Source organism: Bison bison, unplaced genomic scaffold (assembly GCF_000754665.1).
Source record: "Bison bison bison isolate TAMUID 2011002044 unplaced genomic scaffold, Bison_UMD1.0 scf7180017864249, whole genome shotgun sequence".
Lineage (NCBI taxonomy): Eukaryota > Metazoa > Chordata > Mammalia > Artiodactyla > Bovidae > Bison > Bison bison.
The window spans coordinates 1,050,128-1,075,476 of NW_011494821.1; the positions used below are offsets into that span (position 1 = coordinate 1,050,128).

At 40.5% G+C, this 25,349-nt stretch overlaps 2 protein-coding genes across 3 annotated transcripts in view; one reads left to right on the forward strand and one right to left on the reverse strand.

Annotated features, from left to right (window-relative positions):
* The window catches only part of RABEP1 (rabaptin, RAB GTPase binding effector protein 1), a 104,280-nt gene extending 100,341 nt beyond the window's left edge, over nucleotides 1-3,939 (forward strand). The window contains exons 18-19 of the mRNA XM_010847507.1: nucleotides 258-374; nucleotides 1,267-3,939. Coding sequence (XP_010845809.1) covers nucleotides 258-374; nucleotides 1,267-1,368 — 219 coding nt within the window. The 3' untranslated portion in view covers nucleotides 1,369-3,939. The remainder of the gene's footprint in view (nucleotides 1-257; nucleotides 375-1,266) is intronic.
* A 182-nt stretch (nucleotides 3,940-4,121) lies between these two features.
* The window catches only part of NUP88 (nucleoporin 88kDa), a 21,884-nt gene continuing 656 nt past the window's right edge, over nucleotides 4,122-25,349 (reverse strand). The window contains exons 2-17 of one of the 2 annotated variants that reach the window (XM_010847418.1): nucleotides 22,189-22,358; nucleotides 21,363-21,488; nucleotides 20,466-20,552; nucleotides 17,356-17,532; nucleotides 15,032-15,218; nucleotides 14,166-14,313; nucleotides 11,378-11,476; nucleotides 10,040-10,130; nucleotides 7,663-7,764; nucleotides 6,551-6,709; nucleotides 5,877-6,002; nucleotides 5,732-5,797; nucleotides 5,521-5,601; nucleotides 5,148-5,274; nucleotides 4,866-4,984; nucleotides 4,122-4,408 (exon numbers count right to left, since the gene is read on the reverse strand). In XM_010847418.1, coding sequence (XP_010845720.1) covers nucleotides 4,345-4,408; nucleotides 4,866-4,984; nucleotides 5,148-5,274; nucleotides 5,521-5,601; nucleotides 5,732-5,797; nucleotides 5,877-6,002; nucleotides 6,551-6,709; nucleotides 7,663-7,764; nucleotides 10,040-10,130; nucleotides 11,378-11,476; nucleotides 14,166-14,313; nucleotides 15,032-15,218; nucleotides 17,356-17,532; nucleotides 20,466-20,552; nucleotides 21,363-21,488; nucleotides 22,189-22,358 — 1,929 coding nt within the window. In that variant the 3' untranslated portion in view covers nucleotides 4,122-4,344. The remainder of the gene's footprint in view (nucleotides 4,409-4,865; nucleotides 4,985-5,147; nucleotides 5,275-5,520; nucleotides 5,602-5,731; nucleotides 5,798-5,876; nucleotides 6,003-6,550; nucleotides 6,710-7,662; nucleotides 7,765-10,039; nucleotides 10,131-11,377; nucleotides 11,477-14,165; nucleotides 14,314-15,031; nucleotides 15,219-17,355; nucleotides 17,533-20,465; nucleotides 20,553-21,362; nucleotides 21,489-22,188; nucleotides 22,359-25,349) is intronic. The other variant, XM_010847419.1, reaches the window with a different exon arrangement.

Genomic DNA, 25,349 nt, shown 5'->3' on the forward strand with positions numbered 1-25,349 from the left:
GAAATGGCAACCCACTCCAGTGTTCTTGCCTGGAGAATCCCAGCGATGGGGGAGCCTGGTGGGCTGCCGTCTATGGGGTCGCACAGAGAAGGACACGACTGAAGCGACTTAGCAGCAGCAGCAGCAACACCATCTTAAAGGGTTACAGGCACCATTTTTTCTCTCTTGCAGTAGGAAACAAGAGCTGCCCGGGTTCCCTGAGTGACTCATCTGTGGCTTTCCAGCATTAATCCTCATTCAAAACTTGTATTTTTTAGGTTACTGTCGAACAACTAATGTTTGAAGAGAAGAACAAAGCTCAGAGGTTGCAGACTGAACTAGACGTCAGTGAACAAGTGCAGAGAGATTTCGTAAAGCTTTCTCAGACCCTTCAGGTGAGGCATTTGGGAAACCCCTAGATGGAACACCGAGGAGGCACTTTCGGGGTTCTTGGCGTCCAGGAGAATTTTCTAATCCCTGACTCAACCTCTGACAAAACTTAGACTAGAGACTATGGCTGCCCCTGCCCCATATTCCTGCCTGGTCATTTCAGCTGGAAACCTGTCCCTCCATTGTCCCTCACACATACCCCTTTTTTTCCTCCTTGCTGCCCTTAAGGGTGGTGTGTAAAGCCCTTACATGGCATGTAAGCCTTTTCTCAACCAGGCCTCTCTCTCTACACCTTACATTTTATACTGTTATAATTTTTAAAAACTACTTGTGGTTCCTTGCATCCAACAAGGTGTTCCCTCTGGAAGCACCCTTGTCTCATTGCCCCCTTGTTCCTTCTTCCAAGGCCCTGCTTATTAGCTTTTTCCTCCCCGTGGAACCCTCTTTGAGTCCCCAGGCATGTTTAGTATATTGTGCTGAAATTCTGTAAAGCTTGTTTGTTCCCTCAACTGAACTATGGCTTCTCAGGGATCAGGTCCCACTCATCTCCATGGTCCCAGCGCCTTACACTGGGTCTGTTACACAGCAGCTGTGGGGAATTATTTCTTAGTTTGTTTTTAATCTTTTTAAAACTTATTTTTAATTGAAGGATAGTTGCTTTACAGTATTGTATTGGTTTCCTCCAACATCAACATGAATCAGCCATAGGTATACATACGTCCCCTCCCTCTTGAACCTCCCTCCCAGGAATTGTCTTGAATTTACTTGTTCTTGCTGCCGCCTTTGAAGTGACTTGTCTCTGGTTGAGTTAGTCTCCATTTCAGCTCAACCAGTCACAGTAAACCAGAAAGTCAAGCAAGAGCCACCCGCACTTATGTCACTGCGTTATTTCTCTAGGTGCAATTAGAGCGGATCCGACAGGCGGACTCCTTGGAGAGAATCCGGGCAATTCTGAATGACACCAAACTGACAGACATTAACCAGCTCCCCGAGACATGACACCCTCATGGCAGGACTCTAGCCTGCACTTCGGGTTTTTAACTCATCTTTAGAGCAACATTAATTATTATTTAACTCTTAACTGAAGAAGTCACACACACAAAAAGGAAGACTGGAGCAATGTTTAATTCTAGTGGGAGGAGACTGTGCAGCACAGGAACAGCAAACAGCCAGGGTAATTTGCAGCAAAAAGACCTTTCAGACGGGAACACTAACCAGACTCCAGACTGGATTCCAGCGAGTGTGGGATCAGACTTGGTGACGGAGAAAGTGCTGTTTCCTTGCCTGCCTTATCCGACATTTCCCTGCCCTAAAGCACCCTTCTAATAGTGTTTGAAATGACATTTCCTGTTCATAGATGTTGGAAAAGAGAATTTTTTTTCCTGTTGTCTAGAGTTCATCAGTAAACAGTATTCAGCTAGCAGACAGGTGTAGTATGCGGTATGAATATTTTATATTAAAATATGAAGTTTGAGAGCAGGCCATTGGCTAGTGACTGTATTTCCTAGCTCAGTGTATTTTTTTTAAACCATTTTATCTTGTGTTGGTGGACCTTAAATGCTACTGAAACTTGCCTGAGAACCATAAGACGGTGGCAAACAAAATCAATTCAGTTGGAACTGAATTAAGAGAATTTGAAAACTTGGCTGGGGCTATATGTATTGGAAGTTGAGGTTAAAGGAAAAGCACAAGAAACTGTTTGGAAGCACTTTTTCTGCTACCTGGTAAATTTCGTGGACCCACAGGTACCAGGGTCAAGCTGAACCCACACCATCTACTCTTGAAAACTGTTTTAGTTATTGGATCAGTGGAAGAAACATTAATAAAACAAGCTATGTCTGACAACACCTAGTATAAATGTATAAGTCTGCTGCTGATTTTATTTTCAACTTGAATCAGTGGATTTGAGTACTATTTGTTTCAAAAGTGTCAGATACAAAAATGGTGATAACTAGGTTTGGCAGATACCTGTTTTGTATTTTTCTTTTGTATTTTAGACCTGGAGTGTGATGATGCTTATGGTGAAGTTGGGGAAACCCACCTAGTTCATCAGTTTGGAAATCTGCTTTGTCATTTCTATGAGGTTAAATTCCGTTCCTGTGTGGAGAAAGCGTCAGTGGACAGGTTGTCTTTGCCGTAGCCTTATGAAGTGTTGCAGAAAGCACAAGAATGGATGTGTGTTCACTGTTTACCTGCAAGTACTGTTAGCCAGTGGAAGGCTATGCTGTTTTATCAATAATTCATCATACAGGTGGTTCAAGAGTAAAACTCTTATTTTCAAGTACTTTTTGTGATTTGGTGGTGTGAAGGAACTATGTGGGAATTAAGTGGATTAGGTAGATTTTCTGGCTCAAGTAAACCTACAACTTGACTTGTCTTTGTTATAAATGAAGTCATAATGAACTAGCCCTAAAGATCTTTATTTCTGTCTTCCATAAGACAAGATATGGCCTACATACCTCATTCCTTGGGCTACTGCTGTAGTCTTACATTCATGATTATGAATTTGAAAGTAAATACTAATTATGGAAATAGTGCTATAGGCCTGCAGGCCTGAAACATTTTAATTGGTTTAAAGTCCTTTTGTAGAATGGGGTACTTGATTTCCTTTAAAGGAAACATGTTTTCTCATTGAATTACAGGGAATTTTTATTAATTCCAAAAATGCAATCACTTTAAATTATGTAAGTATAAGATCAGTTCCTTGGATAAACTCCAAGCTCATTTGTTTTAGGTTATTAAAACTGGCACTGTAGTAAATCAAGGTGGATAATTCATAATCTTCCTGAATGAACTGAACTACAGCTCCCAGGGAACTGCTAGGCTGAGACTGGGCACCTTGCTCATGTTTTTCTCCATAAGATGGTTCTGGGCCAATAAAATCATGATTAGGAAAGTGTGAGCGTCTTTACAGTTGCAGATGCAAATTGTTGGAACCCACTTTTTGGAGAAAAATCTGCTAGAAAAATAGACTAGGTTTTGTTAACAATCTCTTTCTGGTATGAAACACCTCTTTAAACTGGGTTTTCTGTATAAATGGGAAACTGATTTGGAAGGCAGTGTTTAGCCCTCCAAGACAAACGAAAAGGTCGGGTTTCACAAGTGTTCCTGTGCTTGTATTCAGTCCATGTACACATGTTCCCACGCATGTCTAACCTGATTTTACCCCTTACCTGTAACCTACCTTACCACGTGGCTTCTCATCGGCAGTCACTTAGCCATTTCTAGGCAGGTATAGTATTACCTTTCGGAACTCATATTTGGCAGGTATAAAAATATTAAAGCTAAAGGACAAAACCATATACTGTATACCAAGCTCTGTTTCTCCATTTGAGATCCTACATGTGCACCTCACACCCATCAGTGACATGTATGGGGACACAGCACAGTCCAACTCAGCTCTGAAAGGTAATACATGCCTGTCATGGAAGTGAGCCAGCGGTGGCCTTGCAACCGTGGAGCCTGAGTTCCGCTCTGAAATCTGTATTTCAGATTTCAGGTATAACCATTTGTTAACTGTACTGGAGGTGTGTCCTTAAGAAGTGTTCAAATTAAAAAAGCTGCTGCCTAGTATACTGTGTGGCCTTTTCCTTTGAATCTGAGGGTTCTCTCTTCAGAGTCACATTTCTGGTGTTGCTATATTTTAATATGCAGCTTTTATTCTTGCTCAAACATGGAGAAAACTCAGTAGGGTTTATGGAGGTCTGTAGGGTTTATGGAGGTCTAGCAGTGTGTAGATCAAAATCTCAGGCTTTTTTTTTAAAATACAAGCATTTATTCAATTAATTATAAAACAGTATAAAAAGGGATGTACAATCACACCAAAGTTCATCCAGAATACCTCTTTATAAATTATGAGACTGATAACGCTAACAAGGCACCTGCTTCTTTATAAATTAGTGCTACCTGTTCATGTTATAATGAGATTAAGCCTTCACATGTGTTAACTTCAGATGTGAGTCTGTTCTTGGTGGTTCAGAAGTTTACATGATTTCGGATGTCGTTAATTTGCTTCACCATTTCTCTTATGTGCTCGCCCCTGTAAAATCAAACAGTTACTCACTTTGGGGGAATACAATGAGTTAATAAGCCATTAATAATTAATATTGATTCTTAAGAATTTAGTGATGTTGAACTATCTTAGAAGTGTTTTGCTACAATTAATGGCTTAAGGTTTCAGACGGATGGTAATAGTAACTCATTTAAGGGTAGCAGCAGCAAATACAGTAGTGCTGCTGCTGGAAATATTTTTGAACATATTCACTGGGGAACACCTGGGCCACCCAACAGAATTACAAAGAAAGACATCCATTTTGACACTCCCTCCATACTCCTCTCTTAAATCCTTATTTATCACTATCATAGACCTCCTGTCTTGGTAATTACTTGACTTGCAAAATGTCAAATGCTCTTATCTGGGCAAAGAAAGGTTGATTTTGGCGTTCTGTGAAGTAAAAACTACCTTGCAGTAACAGCTGATTAGTACTACTACTTACTCCTCCTTCAGGATGGACTGAATGCATTTTCGCTGGTAGGCGCTGAGAGTAATGGTGGGCTTTTGAGGACTCAGTACCTTTTCCATCTTTCGTTGTTGATAGTCTTTTTTCATAGTAACCTTAAGTATCAAGAAGAACACAGACACTTTAGCTGTGGTTTGCTACACATTTTCATAATATTTATTTTAGCCTATTCTTTTTACACTTGACAAAATTATTTTCTGTAGAAGGAACACTTTAAAAAGTACCAACCAAATGTAGCCACCTTGTATCCATTCCTACCTGTTTGATGGCATTGCCCAAATGTCTAAGTTGATCAGGTATCAGCTGTAATTCTTTCTTCATGTCTCTCTCACTGTCAGAGAGGACTGGGAGCTGAGAGTGAAAACTGTGAAGTACTTTTTTCATCCTGTGCAAGAAGTAAGTAATAAGCAAAGGTCGCAGCTTAAGATCTCAGCTCCTCAGGAGGAACACAATCCCAACTAAAGCTTCTAATGTATGAATCTGGTGCTTGTGAAGTAGGGCCCTCCAGGGTGGGTTTGGGGAAAGCATCACTGCACTGTGTTCTGTAGGATATACAGCACCTGAGAACTTGTAACACTAGTAGTACCTGAATGGGGAGCTGAACGTTATGCAGTTTGTACAGCCCACTGACCTGTTCATGATGTCTTCCTGTTTTTCCTTGGCTTCCTCGTATTTGTCAGCTAAGCGCTCAGCCATTTCCCGTAGACTTTTCCTAATGGCATAAAAAGCAAGAGTCTCTAGGAGTCCACCATGATGGTGAAGCCGCTAATGTTGCTCATTAGGGAGAGCTCCAGCTCCAGTCTAGCTGAACTGTTTGCTTCCTCTCTGGTCTTGGCACTTACCTCTCCTCTCGACAATAATTGAGATCTTCTAATTGTTTCTTTTTTTGGTCACATAACAATTTGACCCTTCAAGAACAAAAAAAGTTTAATCAGAAGCCAGGTACCAGCCAGGGACTGATTGGTCTGTGAACAGAGGCCGTCCTACCTCCGCTGAATCTCCTCCTTTGCCAGGTCCTGTTTTAGAATGTACTGTTCTCTGAACACCTGGGTGGCTCTGCTGATGAGCTGAAGACATTCTTCGGGAGGAGGAGCCATATCTTTTTCAGATGATCTTAAAAAAAATTCTATCCTTAGTTGAATAAAACAGCTGAAAACAAACTCATGACATAACTACTTTTTACAGTTCCTGTTTATTATTCTCAAATGCCTTCTGATATCTGTTCTCTCCCTCTGTTCTCACTAGCTGATTAAAGGTGCCCTGTGTTTCTTCCACCATAATAAAAAGTATATGAAAAGAAACACCTGAGGACAAAGAGGATGAAGAATAGTTACAAAACAGAGAAGGGAGGCACCTTTTAAAACTGATACGCCCTGGGACTTCCCTGGTGGTCCAGTGGGTAAGAATCTGCCTGCCAGTACAGGGGACATGGGTTCGATCTCTGGTCCGGAATCTAAGATTCCCTCATGCTGCAGTGCAACTAAGCCCATGCACCACCAACTCCTGAAGCCCGTGCAGCAGAGCCCGTACTCAGGAACAAGAGAAGCCACTGCAATGAGAAGTCCCCGCTGACTGAAACTAGAGAAAGCTCACATGTATCAATGAAGACCCAACACAGCCCTAAATTAAAACAAAAAACAGATATGCCCTAAATCCCATACTTCAAAAATGCTGGATTTGCAACACTACGTTGCAAAATGCTTCTAATATGCTTTTCAAAGGAATCCGGGGTTTCAGCCAGAATACGAAGGGGAGACTCTGCTACTTCAACATCCTCTCGGGTGCAAAGCAGGGGAGGAGACGCTGGATGGACTGTGCTTCTGCAAAATAAATAAAACTGACCATGGAGATACTTGCTTTAAGTATAGGAAACATGTTGCATTTATCCAGAATTCTGAGGGTTAAAAAACTATAATATGTAACAAAAACTCTCAATAACTAAAGAAAGCTTCAAAGTCTGAAGACTTTAACAGCTTGGCAAGTGAATGACTTTGCAATAATTCAAACCTGGGAGTTTATTAATAACGTTACTTTACATAGACAACTTATATTTCAGGGAGTTGGCAGAAAAATGATTTAAAGGTATCTAGATAATCAGTAGCTCACTATGGGTTCCTTAAGGGGAACAAGAATTATGAGTTCAGCTGCATACCACCTTTCTTCTGGAGTTTTACACATTCTATGATGAGCCTGTGAGGCTGGCAGAGATGTAGAAGTTAAGAGTGAGTGTGGACTTTTAAGTCAGAAAGCCCCATATCTGCAGCCTCATTCTCGTTGTTCGCTATGATTTCAGCATCTACTTAACCTCTCTATTCCTGTTCCCTCATCTATGGAATGAGGATACGTCCTTGTAGTGTGGTGGTTTAGTTGCTCAGTCGTGTCCAACTCTTTGTGACCCCATGGACTGTAGCTCGCTGGTCTGATGATAGGATGCAGTGCAGGTAAATGGCTAGTACTTCTGAGCCTGACACAGAGTTTAAAATCACTAAATCTATCTAACTCATATTAATGATAGAGTTCAGTATTTTAGTATTCTTTCCACACTTGGAAGTAAAGCTCTCGACTCTGCTAGCCAAAGGAGATGCCAGAAATTATGCCTAAAATAAACTCTTCCAGAGATGGCAGGAGCAACAGAAGTACCCCACTTCCTACCCTCCAGTCAGAAGCCAGAGCATAAACCATGTATTTTCAGTCTGGTTACTGAGGGCAGCATCCCAGCTTAGATTCTGCAGAATTAACGAGAGCTGTGTGGGAACACAAGAGTGGGACTTACAGTAAAGGCCTGATGAGGCATTCGTAGGTACTGGTGATGCAGATCATCGTTGGCCCCAGGATGTCAGGGACAATCCAGAATCCTCGAATCGGAGCTGGCTGTCTGAAAAGAACACACAGCCATAGTTACACTGCAGAGCAGCCAAGGCAGTGGATCCAAAGCAACAACATGGCTGAGGCTCGTGGCCTTCTCCAGCCTGGGCTAGTTGCCTGGGACATGCTATCAGGGCGGTAACCTCAGAGGTGGTGACTGGAAAACCCGTACCACTTACAGCTCCAGTGGGGCTGAATCAAGCTGTCACACAGCAGCCTGAGGCAGGCCACTGACTTGCAGGTCACTTGGGGGCCCACAGCCCCCTGGTACTTGCTGTCATCTCAGCAGTTACCACGATACCATGAAGATGGTTCTCTATGCGTCTTTCTCCTCAACCCGCCCAGAAGCCCCAGGGACCTCTGCATACCTAGCAGAGCACCCAACCCAGTTAAGAGCTCAGAATCTCTTGAGTAGTGTCTTTCTGACGTTAAAAATTCAACGCAGGCCAGCATCTGTGTCACAGGATTCACTGTACCGTGCACAGCAGGAGGGAGCTTCCTCTCAAGTGATGGTTCTTACTTCACTGAAGAAACTGAAAACTGTGGACCTCAAACGGAAGCGGTCTTTCCTGCCAGTGCGCTCCTCTCCTGCCGGTATGCTCCTCCCACTCCCACAGCTTGTTTCTGCCCCCGCGCAGTGGACACCATCCCCTCTCCCCTCTTCTGAGAACCACTCTATCGACTCTGTGATCACAAACCTCCCCACTGTCTACTCACCCTCAGCTCATACACAGCTCACACCTGTCCCATCTGAAGCACTCTCCTCAACCTACTCCCTCTCCCTTTAGAGCCAGCAGTCTCTCTATGGGAGCCTGCAGCACTAGTTCTCCAGCCACATCTTTCAGTTGTCTTATTTTGCAGAGGGAGGGGAATGATGGTGAGTTGGGGGGAGTCTGGGAAGTTAAAATTTTTGTGTTTTTAGTGTGTGAAATATACACACGAAGGAGTACATATGTGCACTCTGCAACCACTCTGCAGGCCAAGACTTAGAACACTGCAGGGGCCTTAGCCCTCCCATGTGACTCTCCCTGACCACAGCCTTCCACTTGATTTCTGTGATACTCAGGTTCTTGTTTTGTTTTTATAGCTTTCCTACCTATGTACGTATCCATTCGTATTCAATACTGTTTAATTTTACCTGTTTATGAAATGTTTATACATGAGATTTTTATTACCTGTTTTCCCCATTCATTTTTCACCTGTGCTGTCCTCTCCGGCCCCCAAAAGCCTTTCTCTGTGGTTCCTGATGAGCCCCCATGTGGGTACTTCACCTCTCTGCAATGCTCTGCCGTGCTTATTTGAGGCTGCTGCCCACTGCCTCCTCTTTGAAACATCCTCCTCCCAAGCATCTTTCCCTGGGTTTTCTTTTAGTTTCTCTGGCAGTCTTTTACTCCAATTTCCCTCCTGGGCTGGGTTCCTCATCCTCCACTCGCTGCTTGGAAGAAAGTGCTGACTCTCTGCTCAGGTCTCCTCTACTCACTCTAGGCCCTTTCCAGCGGAACCTATTTTGGTTTATTCTAGTCATCAAATATTTTCTGAGTATATCTCAGGCACCCTGTCAAGACACTTCAGTGTACAGACATGAGGTGATGGTATAAATAAAGTATGAAACAGGGCTTCCCTGGTGGTTCAGTGGTAGAGAATCCACCTGCCATTGCAGGAGACATGAGTTCAATCCCTGGTCTGGGAAGATCCCACATGCCTTGGAGCAACTAAGCCCATGTGCCACAACTACTGAGCCTGTGCTCTGCAACGAGAGAAGCCACCACAATGAGAAGCCCACACACCGCAATGAATACTCCCCGCTTGGTGCAACTAGAGAAGACTGTGGCGCAGGGAAGACTCAGCAAAGCCAAAAATAAATTATATGTATATATAAAAGTATGAAACAGACATGGTCTCTGCCTTCATGAAACATATATATTCTAGTAGTGGTGACAGACAGTAAATAAACACAAACATGAATATAAATATGTGCTTCAAAGATAAAGAATAAAAGAATTTGAAGGGGTTGTGGGAAATCAAGGGAACCCTCTATAAAATGATATTAAGATCAGATAGAAGAATCAGAGTCAGTCAAGTGAAGCCTGGGGGTTATGACAGGGGAATACCTGTGAGACAGAGGATACAATGTGGAGTGGCCGTGGGCAGAGGAGAGCTTTTGAAGAACAGATTCTTTTGGGGTGAAGAATCCTGTCTATGTGTGAGTGTAATACGCACATATACCCATGGACTTGAATTACTGAAACTACTATCTGTGTTTACAAGGGCGAGAAGGTCCTTACCTGCACGGCAGTGGCTTTGTACAAAGAATGTGTTCTACAAAGCATTTCTGTTCTGTAGCCAGTTCCTGTAAACTGTCCTTATCTTCTTCATCTACAAAAGAACACATTATAGAACACAAATCCATTATCAGATATACGGATAGCAAGTATTTACCCCATTCTGTAGGTGGTTTTTAGTGTCTTCTTCTATGTGGTATATCATTTTTGTTTTCATATTTTAGTCTTTGATCAATTTTGAGTTCATTTTTGTGTCTGGCGTGAGGTAATGGTCCAATTTCATTCTTGCATGTAGATGTACACTTGTCCCAGCACCATCTGTTGAAAAGACTATCCTTTCCCCCATGTAACTGTTCTAGGACCCCTGCTGAAACCAACTTATTATAAATGTAAGAGTATATTTCTGGACTCTCAATTCTATTCATTGACCTATATCTGTATGCTTACACCAATTATCATATTGTTTTGATTACTGTACCTTTCTAATTAGTTTTGAAATTGCAAAGTGGGTCCTCCAACTTTTGTTCCTGTTTTTCAAGATTGTTTTTTACATCTATACTCATAAGAGATATTAGTCTCTAGTCTTCTTTTCTTGGATGCTGTTGTCTGGCTTTTATCACAATATTATCCTCATAGAGTGATCAGGGAAGTGTTTTCTCCTCTATTTTTTGTAAGAGTTTATGAAGACTCGTATTAATTCTTCAAAGGGCTTCCTAGGTGGTATAGTAGTAAAGAATCCTCCTGCTAATGCAGTAGACATAAGAGATGTGGGTTCAATCCCTGGGTCAGGAAGATCCCCTGGAGTAGGAAATGGTAACCCACTCCAGTATTCGTGCTGGGAAAATTCCATGGATAGAGGAGCCTGGCGGGCTACCCCCAGGGAGGGGATTGCAAAGAATCAAGCATGACTGAGCAAAGCACAGTGATCAAAATCAGTTTTGATTACTGATTCATTCTCATGTTATATATTGTTATATAATAGGTCTATTCAAATTTTCTTTTTTTAGTCAGTTTTGTTGATTTGTATCTTTCCAGAAATCTGTCCATCTCATTTAGCTTATCTAATTGGCATACAGTTGTTCTTGGTATACCCTTATCATCTTTTGTTCTTGGTATATCCTTATAATCTCATATTTCTGTATGGTCAGCAGGAATAGCCCCTTTCATTTCTCACTGTAGTAACCTGAGTCTTTATTTCTTGGTCAGTTTACCTGTAGGTCTGTCAATTTTGCTAATCTTTTCAAAGAACTGTCTTTTGGTGTCATAACCTCTATTGTTTTTCTGTTCCAAACTAATTTTTGATAGAGTCTATGAAACATACTGAAAAGCACAAAAACTCACCTGACCCAAGAAACTTGTGAAGTTTATGAATCCAAGTTAGCCCCACACTGTGTACACCAGCTTCATGAGTGCAGTGGTATCTTGAAGGACACTTGGGATCTGAAAATGGAATCAACAACATAAAGGAAGCCATTAGAAAACTAAGAGAATTCACCTGAGTAGGCCACAAATGCATCTGGTGACGGAAGTGCTGCAAGGTCAATAGGACCTTCATACTGTGGCACTATGTCAGGGGTTTGGGAATTTAAAAACATGACTTCAGTTTTCAAACACATTTTAAAAGTATAATTAAGAAACTCATTTCAAATATGTTATTTTCCCAAGTATTAACACAGAGTTCACCGAACATAAACACTTGCTATCAAGGAACGGACTTACGCCTTTCTGTCCATCTCTGTGGATTTATTTACAGTTTTCAAAATAAAATGGTAAGAAAGGCTCTAGCTCTGTAAAAAACCTGTGCTCGCACACATCTACTTACATGAAACTGTTGAAGCTACTGCACTCCTCCAGCACAGGTGCTGAAAAGACTTCAGCACAGCAGCTTAGTGAACAGTCCTGTCACAGACGGTAAGTCAGGTGTGAAACGTACAGTTTTACTTGTCCTGATAACGTTGACTTACAGAGAATTGTTTGTTGAAATTTTAGATATAATTTTTGTATTTATATTTACACCAAGAAATATGAGCAGTTATTACATAATTTTAATGAAAATTTCTCTAGTTTTTCCTCTATTTCTCTGAAGCCCTAGTTATCAGTAACACTATTGTTAAACTAAAAGATGAACTTTTTTTATATTTATCCCCGTGACTCAGGATTTTTAAAACATTAAACAATGAAAACAAGATATTTAAAAAAATGTATATACTAAAGCTGATTTAAGATGGCAACTGTCAACCATAAGCTCCTAAACCAAATTTTTCTTTTATCTAACATCCTCACTTTCTTACTGCTGAGTTTATAGTAAGTAAATGTTGTAAATATTATATTATCTGTTTTATATGTTGGGGTTCTGCATAACACCTCTGAAAATAGCACTATGTTATGAACAGTTAAAAAAAAAAAAAGGCTTCTGGCAATCTCTATGGTAATCATCTCTGAACAATAAAGTACTGAAAAGTTTCTTTTCATTTGCCTGCACCTTAGACTTAGTTTGGGACTTCCAAAGCTCAAATCATCTCATTAGGTTTCCTATTGTTTAAAATGGCTTTTTGAAATGTGTCTGTGATGCTGAAGTCAACAGAAAAACCCTAATATTTGGATGTGACAGAATCTATTATGAAAAAAGGAAATACTAGTAACTGCAGTAGTAAATTTGCTAGACACCCCTGACTAGATATGTGGTAACATAAGCCATTCATTTATGTCATTAAAAATCTGGGAATGTTTCAGTGATTGTAATATGCTTTAAGTACAAACATGAATGAGTGAAAAATTTATTAGTTTCATATATGAAAATGTTCTCTTATTGAAAGAATCAAGAAAAAAGCCTACAATTAAGATTTCCCCAAGACATATGTCTCTATAAGGAAACCAATTAGTTTACGTTGCTTTACCTCACTAGGTCTCAATTTGCTCGTTTACAAAGCAAAGTTCTGAGACTTAATATTTAGACTATCTCTTTCCAGTTAAGAGACCAGACATGCCCAATGAGTTCTTTTTGCTGGTTTATTATATAAAGGCTACTATGCTCTTAAATGTTAGACTATACTTTAGTACAGAGTTGAAGCCAGTATTACCAAACCTGGGAAAACTGACTAATAAGACTGTAAGCAGATTAGGTCAGGCTGCTTTAGGACTGAACTCCCTTTCTCTGGACTGAAGAGAGGAAAACTATGAAGGTTCACCCCATTATTCCTGACTGAGGAGGCTTTTGTTCCTCATTCTTCTCAGGGAAGACACCTAGATCCTAGAGGAGACTAAGAAAAAGTTGAGGAGCAAATAGGATTATAGGATTTTTATGTCAGAAGGGACTTTAGAGATCATCTGATGTTATCCCTATTATTTTTAGGTGAGAAAATTAATGATCAGAGAGGCTGAATAAATGTCCAATGCTACAGAGCCGATTAACGTTAGAGCTGTAACTAAGACCCAGGACCCTCCAGACTCTTAGTTACCCGCTCCTTCCACTCAACCACTCTGAGTCTCAGTGACACACGTGACACACTCTGACTGTCTCAGCAGTTTAGCCAAGAGCTCCTAGATGAAGAGATGAGCTGCCAGAAAGCTCTGGAGCCAAGCCAGATAAGTTAAAGCGAAAGAAAAAAAAGATAAAAAGGTAACATTCAATTGAAGAGATGAGCTGCCAGAAAGCTCTGGAGCCAACCCAGATAAGTTAAAGCAAAAGAAAAAAAAGATAAAAAGGTAACATTCAAATGGGTCTGGGTATAACAAGATAGAATGTTCTCAAATGAAGAAAGTTATTTTAAAGAGATATCTTAATATAAGTATATTATCACTTTATTTTAAAAATTATTTTTACAGTTTATTAAAGTTTGCATACATTTAACAATTTGAATAATGAACCTACTTTTGATTAGACCAGGGGAAGAAATGACTATTATAAATCTGAGTTGATCCCGCCTGAAGACCACGGTCTGAATGAAAACTTGGGATTCTGCTTTTCTTGAATCTACAGTGTAATGTTGTGGCTAAAAGGCCAAAAGAACCTAACAGTCAAATTTTTAAAGGCTGGAACCACACAAAAAGCAAATTACACAGAAATGGTCTGTGATAATCTTGTATAAATATAATGAAATATAAGAACTAAATTTAGTGAACACTTTACCTCTGTGAAGTTTGATTGGACAAGAAAAGTCAGAATCAAAGGGCTCATCCTCTCCAGATGCCAGTTTCAGGGCAAGCTCCAACTCAACACACTCAAACACATACAGAGATGGAATGAGGTCAGCCCTGGAATCCCAGGACTTTTCTGACTGTAAAAAAACAAACAAAAAACCTGCACTGTAACTTTAGTGTTTCATGTTCTTTTGAAAATGTGCACACCTAAAAACAAGCAAAAAGCTGCATCAAATAGTGCTTCCAAGCTTTTCTTAATTCCACCCTCTATTCCAACACCGTGCTTCTTAAAAGAGAATAAAAGGCTTCTCTGCTCTTGGGAAGATGTAAACACACAAATTTAGAGAAGAGCCAATTCAGTTATTCAAAGGTTCTTTACACCTGTCACCAAACGTAGCAGTTTAGAGTTAAAAAACATGTAGGCTGCTGGACCAAATAAGCTGGGTACATCCTAACTTTTTTCAATTTAAGTATTTAGAGTGGGCTTCAATTAATTTTGAGTGTTAAGTTTCCAAAATAGTGCCAGATATAAAATTCCAAAATAAGTGCCAGATACACAGCTCAGCAGGTAAAGCATCTGCCTGCAATGCAGGAGACACAGGAGATATGGGTTCGATCTCTGGGTTAGGAAGATCCCCCAGAGGAGGCTATGGCAACCCACTCTAGTATTCTTGCCTGGAGAATCCCATGGACAGTGGAGCCTGGCAGGCTACAGTCCACAGAGTGGCAAAGAGTCGGACACAACTGAGCACGTGCACACACGTATAAAATTCCTCCTATACGAAGCCTTCATACCATTCTAAGAACTGTCCCCAGCGTTGGAGATATGAATAGGCCCATGATCGCCCGACTTACTGTTTGGTCATCTTCTTCTTCCCCCTCCAGCACAACACAGTGATACAGCATTCCTGATTCAGTAGCAATCACCAGGATGTTAGGGACACACGGTAAGCAGAGCACAGCACAAGCATCGTAGCCATAGTTATCTTCAGCAGCAGGATGCATGGGCAACGGGCCCAACAGCTTGCCCACACTCCCAGGGCTAAAAAAAGAGTGAAACATCCTCGGCAAATGTTGACAGAAGACCATACCTATCACTTAAAACCCTTTTGGACTCTGTCTCCAGCTATCAGACACTGATTAAAAATATAGTCTATTCCCAATGTCTCCACTTTTTCACTTTCCCACTCAATTTCCATCTCTTTGGTGCTTTTCTACTGGAGATAATTTTGTCCCCAAGGGGATGCTGGTGACATCTGGAGACATTTGTGGCTGCCACAGCTGGGAGGACGGGGACAGGTTACTGGTGTCTAGAGGCCAGAGATGCTGCTGAGCATCGCCCCACAGGGCAGCCCCTGTCAGCAGTGCAGAGGCTGAGAGGGGCCAGCCCTCAGTTCACTGTGGTTTATGCCTTCACCACTCTACTCAAGTTGTACAACAGTTTTGGTTTGTAGTGTGACTTTCTGATGAACAAGGAACCACACAGCAGGGACTCTGCCTTTGATCTTGTATTCCCATATTCTGCCACATATTGAGCCCTGAATAAATATCTATTGAGCTGATTTATAAATAAATCATGATGTTCAGCCTTGGGCCCTATGCCTAATTACGAACTTTCCCAGAATTCTTACACTCTACTGACTCTTTCACCAGAACAGTTTTCTCTCTAGTCCCGTATTTCCAACTGTCCATGGAATACTTCCAAATTATTGGAATTATTTATTTCAAATTAGTTGTCTTTCCTGACCTCACTATTTGTGTCAATGCCTCACTCCCTTATCCAAAGAGCAACTAAGTCTTATTGACCCTTCCTTTGTAGTATTTACTATGTTCATTTCTCCCTCACATTACCACCAGAGTTTAAACTCTTGAAGACTGTAAGCTAAATTTTGGAACAGTTTCTTTAGAAGTCCCTCTGTTCCCAGTCCCTCTCCAGCCAACTGTATTATCCTCGTTTAGAAACCATCGCTGTCTTCCTATTACCCTATTCCTACAGAAAAGACTCCACATCCCTTAACCAGGTACTTGACTCCACCAAGTTTTCCCTGCACAGATACCTCCAGGTTTATCCCTAAATGCTCCCTACCTGAATCTTCAGCTCTAGTCCCAAGTGTTTAATCACTGGGACCTTGAACAACACTTGCACTTGCCTATTTTCATACTTGACTTCAAGCTGCACTTCTGACTAAAATGGTCATTGATGCTTCATTTAATCCTGCAGTAAAGCCTTAAGTTCCATATGACACAGTCCTTCTCTATGAAAACCTCCTTACCTTTTTCAGTCAGAATCATCTCTCCTTCCTCTGAGCTTTTATGTACCATGAACATAGTCTAAATCTTTACCCTTCCATGGTTATGTATGTCTCTTCCCCATAACTGGGGCATTAAAAGACCAGATTACCATGTCTCACCATCCCCATGGTACCTTGTTCACATAAGATCCACGATACAGATCTTCCTTGACTTAAGGTGGAGTTACATTCCAATAAATTCATTGTTAAGTTGAAAATATTTTAAGTCAAAAAAGGATTTAATACACCTTACCTACCAAACATCATAGCTTAGTCGAGCCTACCTTAAATGTGCTCGGAACATTCACATTAGTCTACAATTGGGCAAACTCGTCTAACATGAAGCCTATTTTATAATGAAGTGTTAAATAGTGTTAAATATCTCTAAATATTTATTGAGTACTACACTGAGAGTGATACACAGAATAGCTAAGTGTGTCAGCTCTTTACCTTTCTGATCATGTGGCTGACTGGGAGCTGTGCTCACTGCCCAGCATCACAAGAAGCTATCAACTGACTATCACTATCCCGGGGAAAAAAATCAATGAAAAACTTAAATAGTTTCTCCTAAATGTAACTGGTTTTGTGCCATCATAAAATCGTAAGTCTGACTAAGTTGGGGACCATCTGTAAATACTTTTTGATTGACTAGACTTTGTGAACACAAATCCAGCCTTAAGAGATTATTCTATAGAACTTACCCAAATAATATGAAGAAAAAGAGGTCAAATGATCTGTACAAACTTTCTCTCCAAAATGGGCAAGCCAGCATTGAAAGGCTGCAATATTTCCACAAACTCATAAACATGGACCCCAGGTCCAACCATGACCATCTATACTGCAGCACAAGCTCGACTTTCATTTCAGGTGGGTTCCCCCTCAGCTTACCTGTGCAACAGACTAATGTATGTAAGGAAAGTCTCCCCATTCTCATATAAGATGTACAGAGGGTAAGCTGCTACTTCTTCTTTGCCTTTTTGTCCAAATATGTGCTTCGGGACTGCTGACAATGGCCCAAAGTCAAATGCAACTGCTGTCTCTCCCAGAGATGCAGTGTAGGCCCTTCTGAAAAGAGAGTTAAAAACCAAAATGAAAACAAAACTTCCAATAACAGCAGGTGGGGTGGAATTTGTATTCAATGGAGTGAGAAGACGAAAAGTTACGATTATGAAGAATGTTAAACAATGCTGGAAAAGGCTCATAAAATTAAATGAAAGCAGCAGACCATAGAACTATATAAACTGCTTAAATATACAGTCACACAAATAGTAAAAATACACGCATACAGACATGCATAAATATAGAAAAGAAACAGGAAGAAAACAAAGAGTCCATAGTTATTTCTAAGCAGTAGGATGCATTCAGTCCACAAATATTTACTAAGTATCTCCTTTGTACCAGGCACTGTAGGTTCTGCGAAAGGTCAGTGAATTTAACAAAGGCCCTGCCCTCTAATGAAAAAGATGTCAACAGAGAAGACACAATCAGATAACACAAAATCAGAAAAAGATGATTTAGGTGATTAGGTGACCTGGGAAAGGCTCTGATAAGGTGATATTTGAGCAAAGATTTGAAGGAAGTAAGGCAGTGAGTCTGTGGTTATGTGTAGTAGTAGTTAAGGAGGAGTAGCTGAGGCAGAGGCTGTGAGGAACTGCAAGAAGGCTGAGTGGCTGGAGCTCAGAGCCAAGGCGGTGGGAGGACTGAGGTGGAAGCATGCAGTAAGCGGGCAGACCCGTAGGCCTTCAGGCCATGGCCTCTCTGGGAAATGAAGTATGGAGAGCAGGGAAGTAGAATGATCTAATTTATATCAAAAAGTAGCACTCTGGTGCAATCTTATGATCACACTATAGGAAATTTTTTAATATTTCATTATCTTAATACTTTTCTATAGTTTTCCTAATTTTCTACAAAAATATACATTAGTTTTATAATCAGGAAAAATAAATGATAAAACATGCTATTTTATTATTTTAAAAATTTTGTATAATTGGTTTTTCAAAAAGATTCAGTTTAATACAAAGGTAATGAATATGGTTAAAATAAAACCACAATTTCATACAGCTTTTGAGATAGTCAACATCATTCCAAGGCGTGATAAGTACCACATCTTAGTTTCTTTATCACGTGGAAAGGTATATGGTATTAGGAGGCACAAAATGAGGAATCCCCAAATCCAGAATAAAAGAACTGCCTGAGAGTTAAACTAAACAATTAGGACAATGACTGGAAACAAATAGACACATCAGTGATTTCAAAAAGACTTAAAGCCATCCAAATCTAACTGGAACTTAATATAGTAATATTTCTAATAATAATGATAGAAGGTATCAATTAATGACTACTTATTCTGTGCCATGTTAGGCACTTTCTATGCATGATCTCATTTATTCTGTACAATAATCCAAGTAAATGGTGACTAGTCTTTTTTAAGTGTTATTTATTTGCTGTGTCAGGTCTTAGTTGTAGCTCGTGGAATCCTCTGTTGCAATGCACAGCCTCTCTAGCTGTGGCACAGGGGCTCACTGGTGGGCTGCACGGGCTTGGACGCTCCATGGCATATGGGATCTTAGTTCCCCGACTAAGGCCTGAACCTGTGGCCTCCACACTGTGCGTTGGATTCCCAACCACTGGGCCACCAGGGAAGTCCCCAGTGGTCACTACTTTTTACATTCATGGAATAGTCATGGAAATGAGACCAAGTGAAACTGAGTAACTTGCCAGATGCCACAACTCACAAGTGGCAGAGCTAAGACTGGAATACAGGTGCTGACACCAGAGCCAACGCTCTTAACGCCAACGCATTTGCTCTGCAGCCTCTCATCTAGACAGTGAGTCTGGCAAAGGCTGAGAAACTATGGAAACGCTCTGCCGACACCAGAACAGGACCTATCAATTTGCAGGTGTTTCCCCATCGTGGAGATGGATGGATGGGATTTTAAGAAGCTAATGCTGTATAAGACATTAAAGTCATCTGACTGAAAACTTTCAGTTCTGGGACTAATGAATTAATTCATTAATTAATGAGAATTAATGTGGTCCCAGGCTAGCGGCAACTTCTGACTCATAACAGAAGCAGAAGAAATTCCTCTCTGGAAGAACATACTCCCAGCTTGGGCTCTTGACATTTCCAAACATTAAGATCAAGTAAACACAAGTTCACAATGAGAGATCAGCAACCACAGGAGGAAGTGACTCTGATTACAGGACAGGAGGAAGAACAGACACAGATTTAGATCCCCGCCTCGCCAAGACTTCAGATATTGAAACTGTCACATACGTAATAGCTGTATGTAAAATATTCAAAGGAATAACAGAAAAACAAAAACAGACTATTAGATATGATCATTATGAAGACATGAAAAGAACTAGCTGGAACTTCCAGAAATATTGCTACTACGGGCTTCACTCCACATACACACCCTGTGGGTGACAGGACGTGGTAATCACCAGAAAGACTGAGCAGGAGGCCAGAGGAAGGGAGTTTGGAAGTTCAAAGGGTGATTCTGTTACTGGTCAAACTAGCCAGGAACTTGGTCTGCAGTGGACAAGAAAACTAACATAAGCCAGGGTCACATGAGAAGCAGGAGGCAGTCTATGGTCCACTCCAGCTTCTGGGATACCAGGTGCTGGTCTGGGGGGGTCCAGCAATCTGCTCGTCCATACTGAGTGAACAGCTGGCAGGCCTCCAGCCCAACACTCTCACCTTCCACTTTTTCTGTGACTTTGAAATATTATAATTTATTCTCTTATTCATGATACAACAGGGACTCAGTTTTGGCTATTCACAGTTTTGAACTTTCTTGAAAAAAGATCAAGCTAGCAGCGTAACTTTAAGATTTGTAACTTATTACCTACTCATATCGCCTATTTTTTCTTATTTTTCATATTACCAAAAACCATGCTAAAGTCACCTTTGGAAAATCTTATAATCTTAAAATTTCACTTACAATCCCAATAAACCAATTTTTAAAAATTTAATGACAGAAATAAAAACTTACCCTTTGTTGAGTATTAGACTTTCCTCTTCTGCTTCTGAAAGTACAATGACCTTGGTCGGTGTCTGGGGCTCACGCAAAGAGTAAATTCTAGCCATCAAAAGAGAAGAAAGCCAGCACTTAAAATTCTCTTTTATTTCCTAAAGTTGCTCCTTCCTTTCCACCCAGTCAGTTTTTGAGAATTTTCCTACCAGTCATTACAACCATTTGCCAAAGATCTGGCTGTTATTGGCAAAAGTAGCCTACTTCATTTGTTCTGAAGCAACCCAAAAAGAAGGCTTCCTTGGTACATAAAGAAATATTCTCTGCCCTTACCAAAATTCCTTATATCAGCCTTCCCCAACCACTGTACTTCAGTTCTTAGCCGTATACACCTTGTCTAGTCATCTCACAAACTTTTTACATAAGGCAGATCCAGAAAGTTAACTGGTAATATCAATGTCTATAGGACGAGGGCATTTAACCATAACAATGCAAACCTGGAAAACAGCTTTAGAAATGATCAAATCAAACTTGTTCATTTGACAAATAAGAAACAGATGCCCAAGTTGTTGGTTTTTAACATCCCAAAGACAGAAGTGACAATGGGACAAGAATTCAAATCTCTCACTTCCCAATTAAATTCTCTTTTTCTCTATGCTACATCACCTCCAAAAGAGTGACATGGTAAAAGCAGTTTCAGGGAGATTATTTTAATAGTTAGATTGGGAATGGAGAGACTGGAGGCAGAAAGACTAGCTGAGAGGGAACAGCAGTAATTAAGACATGTAAGTTAGGGCAGCTGAACACTGCCCCCATGATGGAGAACAGGTTACAGCAGCCATCAGATGGTTTTTCCAAGCTGTTAACTGGCAATTAAGAGACTCTTCCCACTCACAAAACTGTAAGATACAGACTTACCTTATGACATTGTCTGACGTTAACAGCACTATGTGGGGCTCTAGCATCTCGCTCGGATACCAGGCAGCATGCTTCAGAGTCAGAGAGGTGGAACTGGTGAAAAATCTCTCAGCAACGGGAGTGGTACTAAAATAAAGACAGCAATTTTCCAAAACTTTCTAAAGGAAAGCCTATCTCAACACTTTTTGCTCTTCTTTCCTTTAAATTCCTTTTTCAAACATCTTGCTGAGACAGCATTCAAAGCATCTACCAACCAGTATCAAAGAATCAAATATTTTCTAATCTATTTTATAGAGTACCATTGATTTTAGACAGAATAACTTATCCTTTTAGTAACTTTGTAAAGAAAATACAAAGGCAGTTATTGTCACTCCTACTGTAGATATGAAAGACTTAGAAAAGAAACATTTTCAAGGAGGCCCAACCTAAGGACTGTGGAGCTAAAGGTATGTTTCTACCTTATATTCTTTTCAGATTTTTCACACTCTCATTTGTCAAGATTTGTTGACAAAGAAAAAAATACAAAACTAAGTTATATTTATGAGAAAACTGTTTGGCTCACAGATAATTGCTTTTAAAGCATCTTATTTCAACCTACTTGATAAAACAGACTGACTTCCAATGAGACAGCAATGTGGTAATCTAGGCAAAATACATATATATATCATATATACTATAAGTCATTATCACAAGAAGCCAATGTGCAGACTACTGTACACTGACGTTTCAATAGTAGCAAACACACCGTAAGAACCACTGATTTTAAGGAATTTTCTGCATGTATTACAAATTATACAGATAAACACTAAATGGAAACACAACTTACCTACAATTCACTGTTGATTTTCCACCTTCAAATTCAGAATTCTTTCCCCATCTTTTAGGTAATTCTAATATCATAAGTCCTTTTATTCCTATAAGTGCTACATGATGTTGTGTTGGGCTTAACAAGACTTGATAGATTTCAAACAGGGGTGGATTTATGCAAAGCAATCTCTGAAAATTAAAGCAAATTGGTCAAAATAGTTCACTTTAATGTAAATATATATGGCAGTTACTCAAAAGCATAGTACCGCTTTAGTTTTCTATTAATGTAGGATAAAGAAGCATTCTGGATAAGTACTAACACTTCAGCCATTAACTGATGAAATATTTTTTTAACTGCTTACATTGGAATATTATATAAAATGCATCAGATTTCCCTACTTTGGTAAATACTACATATAATTTCCCTTTTTATGATCAAACTCCAGACTACCACTTTAGCCTCAATTCTCCACCATTCCCCACTTGTACTTTATACTCCAGATTAACATGTATTTCTGGGAAATCACCATGTATTTCTGTACAATGATCCTTCCTGCAATGCCCTCAGTTTCTCTTTTTAGGGGCTGACACATTCTTGGAGACTCAGTTTGTATGTGCTTTCCTCCCAAAAAATCTCTCTGATTTTCTGGCCAGGAACCAGTGCATCTTTTCTGTCCTCCTAGCTGCTGCTGCTGCTAAGTCGCTTCAGTTGTGTCTGACTCTGTGCGACCCCATAGACGGCAGCCCACCAGGCTCCCCCATCCCTGGGATTCTCCAGGCAAGAACACTGGAGTGGGCTGCCATTTCCTTCTCCAATGCATGAAAGTGAAAAGTGAAAGTGAAGTCACCAGGCAAGAGTACTGGAGTGGGGTGCCATTGCCTTCTCCGGTCCTCCTAGAGCACACCCTAAATAATTCTACTGTAGTCCTTTATCACCCTGCATTCCAATTATCCTTTTACTTGCTCATCCCACACAACTGTGAATTACCTGAGCTCTTTGTCTTTCCTGTTATCCTTGGCGTATGTGGCGTGTTGCTAACTCTCAGTATATGTTTTAGTTGACTAGCCAGTTAAGAACTCAGAAGTATTGGTAAATAATTACTATGTTATAAATAGTAAAATAAAATAGTGGGTTTAAGAACTTCTGCAGCAAGTAAAATGCTGCTTTATCTAAGCAGATTTAGTTATGGAACAGAGACATTTTCAGGAGGGTTCTGTTAAGCTGTATGTCTTGGCATTATATGCCTTCCAAAAAAAAAATTGCATTTCTATTTCTTCCCTCATGAGTATCTCAAATTCCCTCTTTCTTTTCTATCCACTTTCAGTAATAAACCAAGAGATTACCAATCTATTGCTTATCCTGATGTACAGAGAATCACCGTCTGCCAAAATCGTATTAGACAAGACTGTTGAATATAATGTGATTCCAATTAATTGTTACTGATGTAAGTCTGGGCTTTGTTTTTTGAGTCTTTTGGTGGGGGGGCGGGGGAGGGATTGCTTTTGCTTTCAGCTGCCCTTTGCTGATTCTAATCAAATTGCTTTTTCTCCCGTCAATGGTTCGTTCCTTCCTTCTCCCATCTTCTCAATCTTCTACATGATTCTAACAATCTATCTCAAATCAAAGGCCACCTTTCTTTGGCAGAACAATCTCATCACTTTAGGTCACCTGTGGTAATCACAGTATTCAGGTGTTTTTTGTTTGGGGGGGGTTTTTGGTTTGATTTGGTTTGGTTTTTAAAGTCACTATTCATGCCTTTGCTCTGGATTTTTGGAGGGGGGTATTTTTTTTATTTGATTTTTAAAGTTACTATTCATGTTTTTATTTCCTTTAAAGTTGCAACTCATGCTAAGCTGCTTCCTCCTCTGAGTTTTTGGATTTCTGAGGATTAAAGGTCATTCAGACAGTCATCAATATTGTACTGAGAGTTCATATGTTCCAGGCACACAGAAGTACTGGGAATACAAAACTAAGTAAGGCAGACAACCCTGCCCTGGTGCTTGTAATCCAGAAAAGAATTCAGGCAATGAATGAACAAATATAAATAATTTAATCATGACTGTGCTAAATTCTGCAGAGAGATATAGGGCACTATTGTACTGTGTGCTGAACATCTAGTAATTACTCTTAAATTTTAGGACTTCCCTAGGGGGTACGGTGGTTAAGAATCCGCCTGCCAAGGCAGGGGACACGGATTCCTTCCTTGGCCCGGGAAGATTCCATATGCCTTGGAGCAACTAAGCGTGTGCACCAGAACTGCTGAAGCCTACATGCCCTAGAGCCCCTGCTCCACAAGTGAAGCCACGGAAATAAGCAGCAGCCCCCACTCTCTGCAACTAGAGAAAGCACAGACAGCAATGCAAACTCAGCACAACCAAAAATAAAAATAAATTAAAAAAAGAACTATATTTAAAAAAACTGAAATTTTAAAGTTAGTAGACAGTAGGCTTGTGACCTGTTTTCAAAACTGCAGAAACGTTGCTAGCACCTTATTCAAATCATTTCTCATCGACAAGGTTCAACCAGCACACAACAGCTGCCATAGGTTAGAATGGGTGCCAACTTTTCTTATTTTGTAATCTTTAAATGACAAGAATCGGCTTGTTACAAGTAAACGCTTCCATAAAGCAATGTTTAATCACAAGAAGCCTAACACTCTCTGATTACACTGACTTTCACATGCTGCTGGTTTCTCCAAGACAACCCAACATCCCTTTCAACTTTGGGGATGGCCTAATTTCCACAGGCTTCCGCCTCCATGTCAGGGAGGAAATCTGGTGCTTTGGAACAGACGACCTGACTTCAGGCTCACAACCATCCCAAGAGAAAGTTAGGATTGTCCCTCTTACTTTATGCAGTGACGTGACACCGGTTTCTCAGGATCCGCCTCCTAAAAACAGCGAATGCACCCACGCTCTCAAGCCCCGTATCCCCGCTGTTATTCGAGCACCTGCACCACTGATACTTTACTGTGACTCCACTCTCCTTCCCTTCCTCTCAGACGCGGACAACTCAAGCACCTTGAGCGCATAAGTTCCTGTAAGAGTGTCCGGCGCGATGTCAAAGTCAATAAACATTTGTGGAAGGAATGAAATACGGGAAGAGAGGCTTCCAAAGGTTCGGCGGCCGTGGTAGAGCGAATGAAAAGGAGACTTCTCCACTCGCTGCTGGGTACCCCC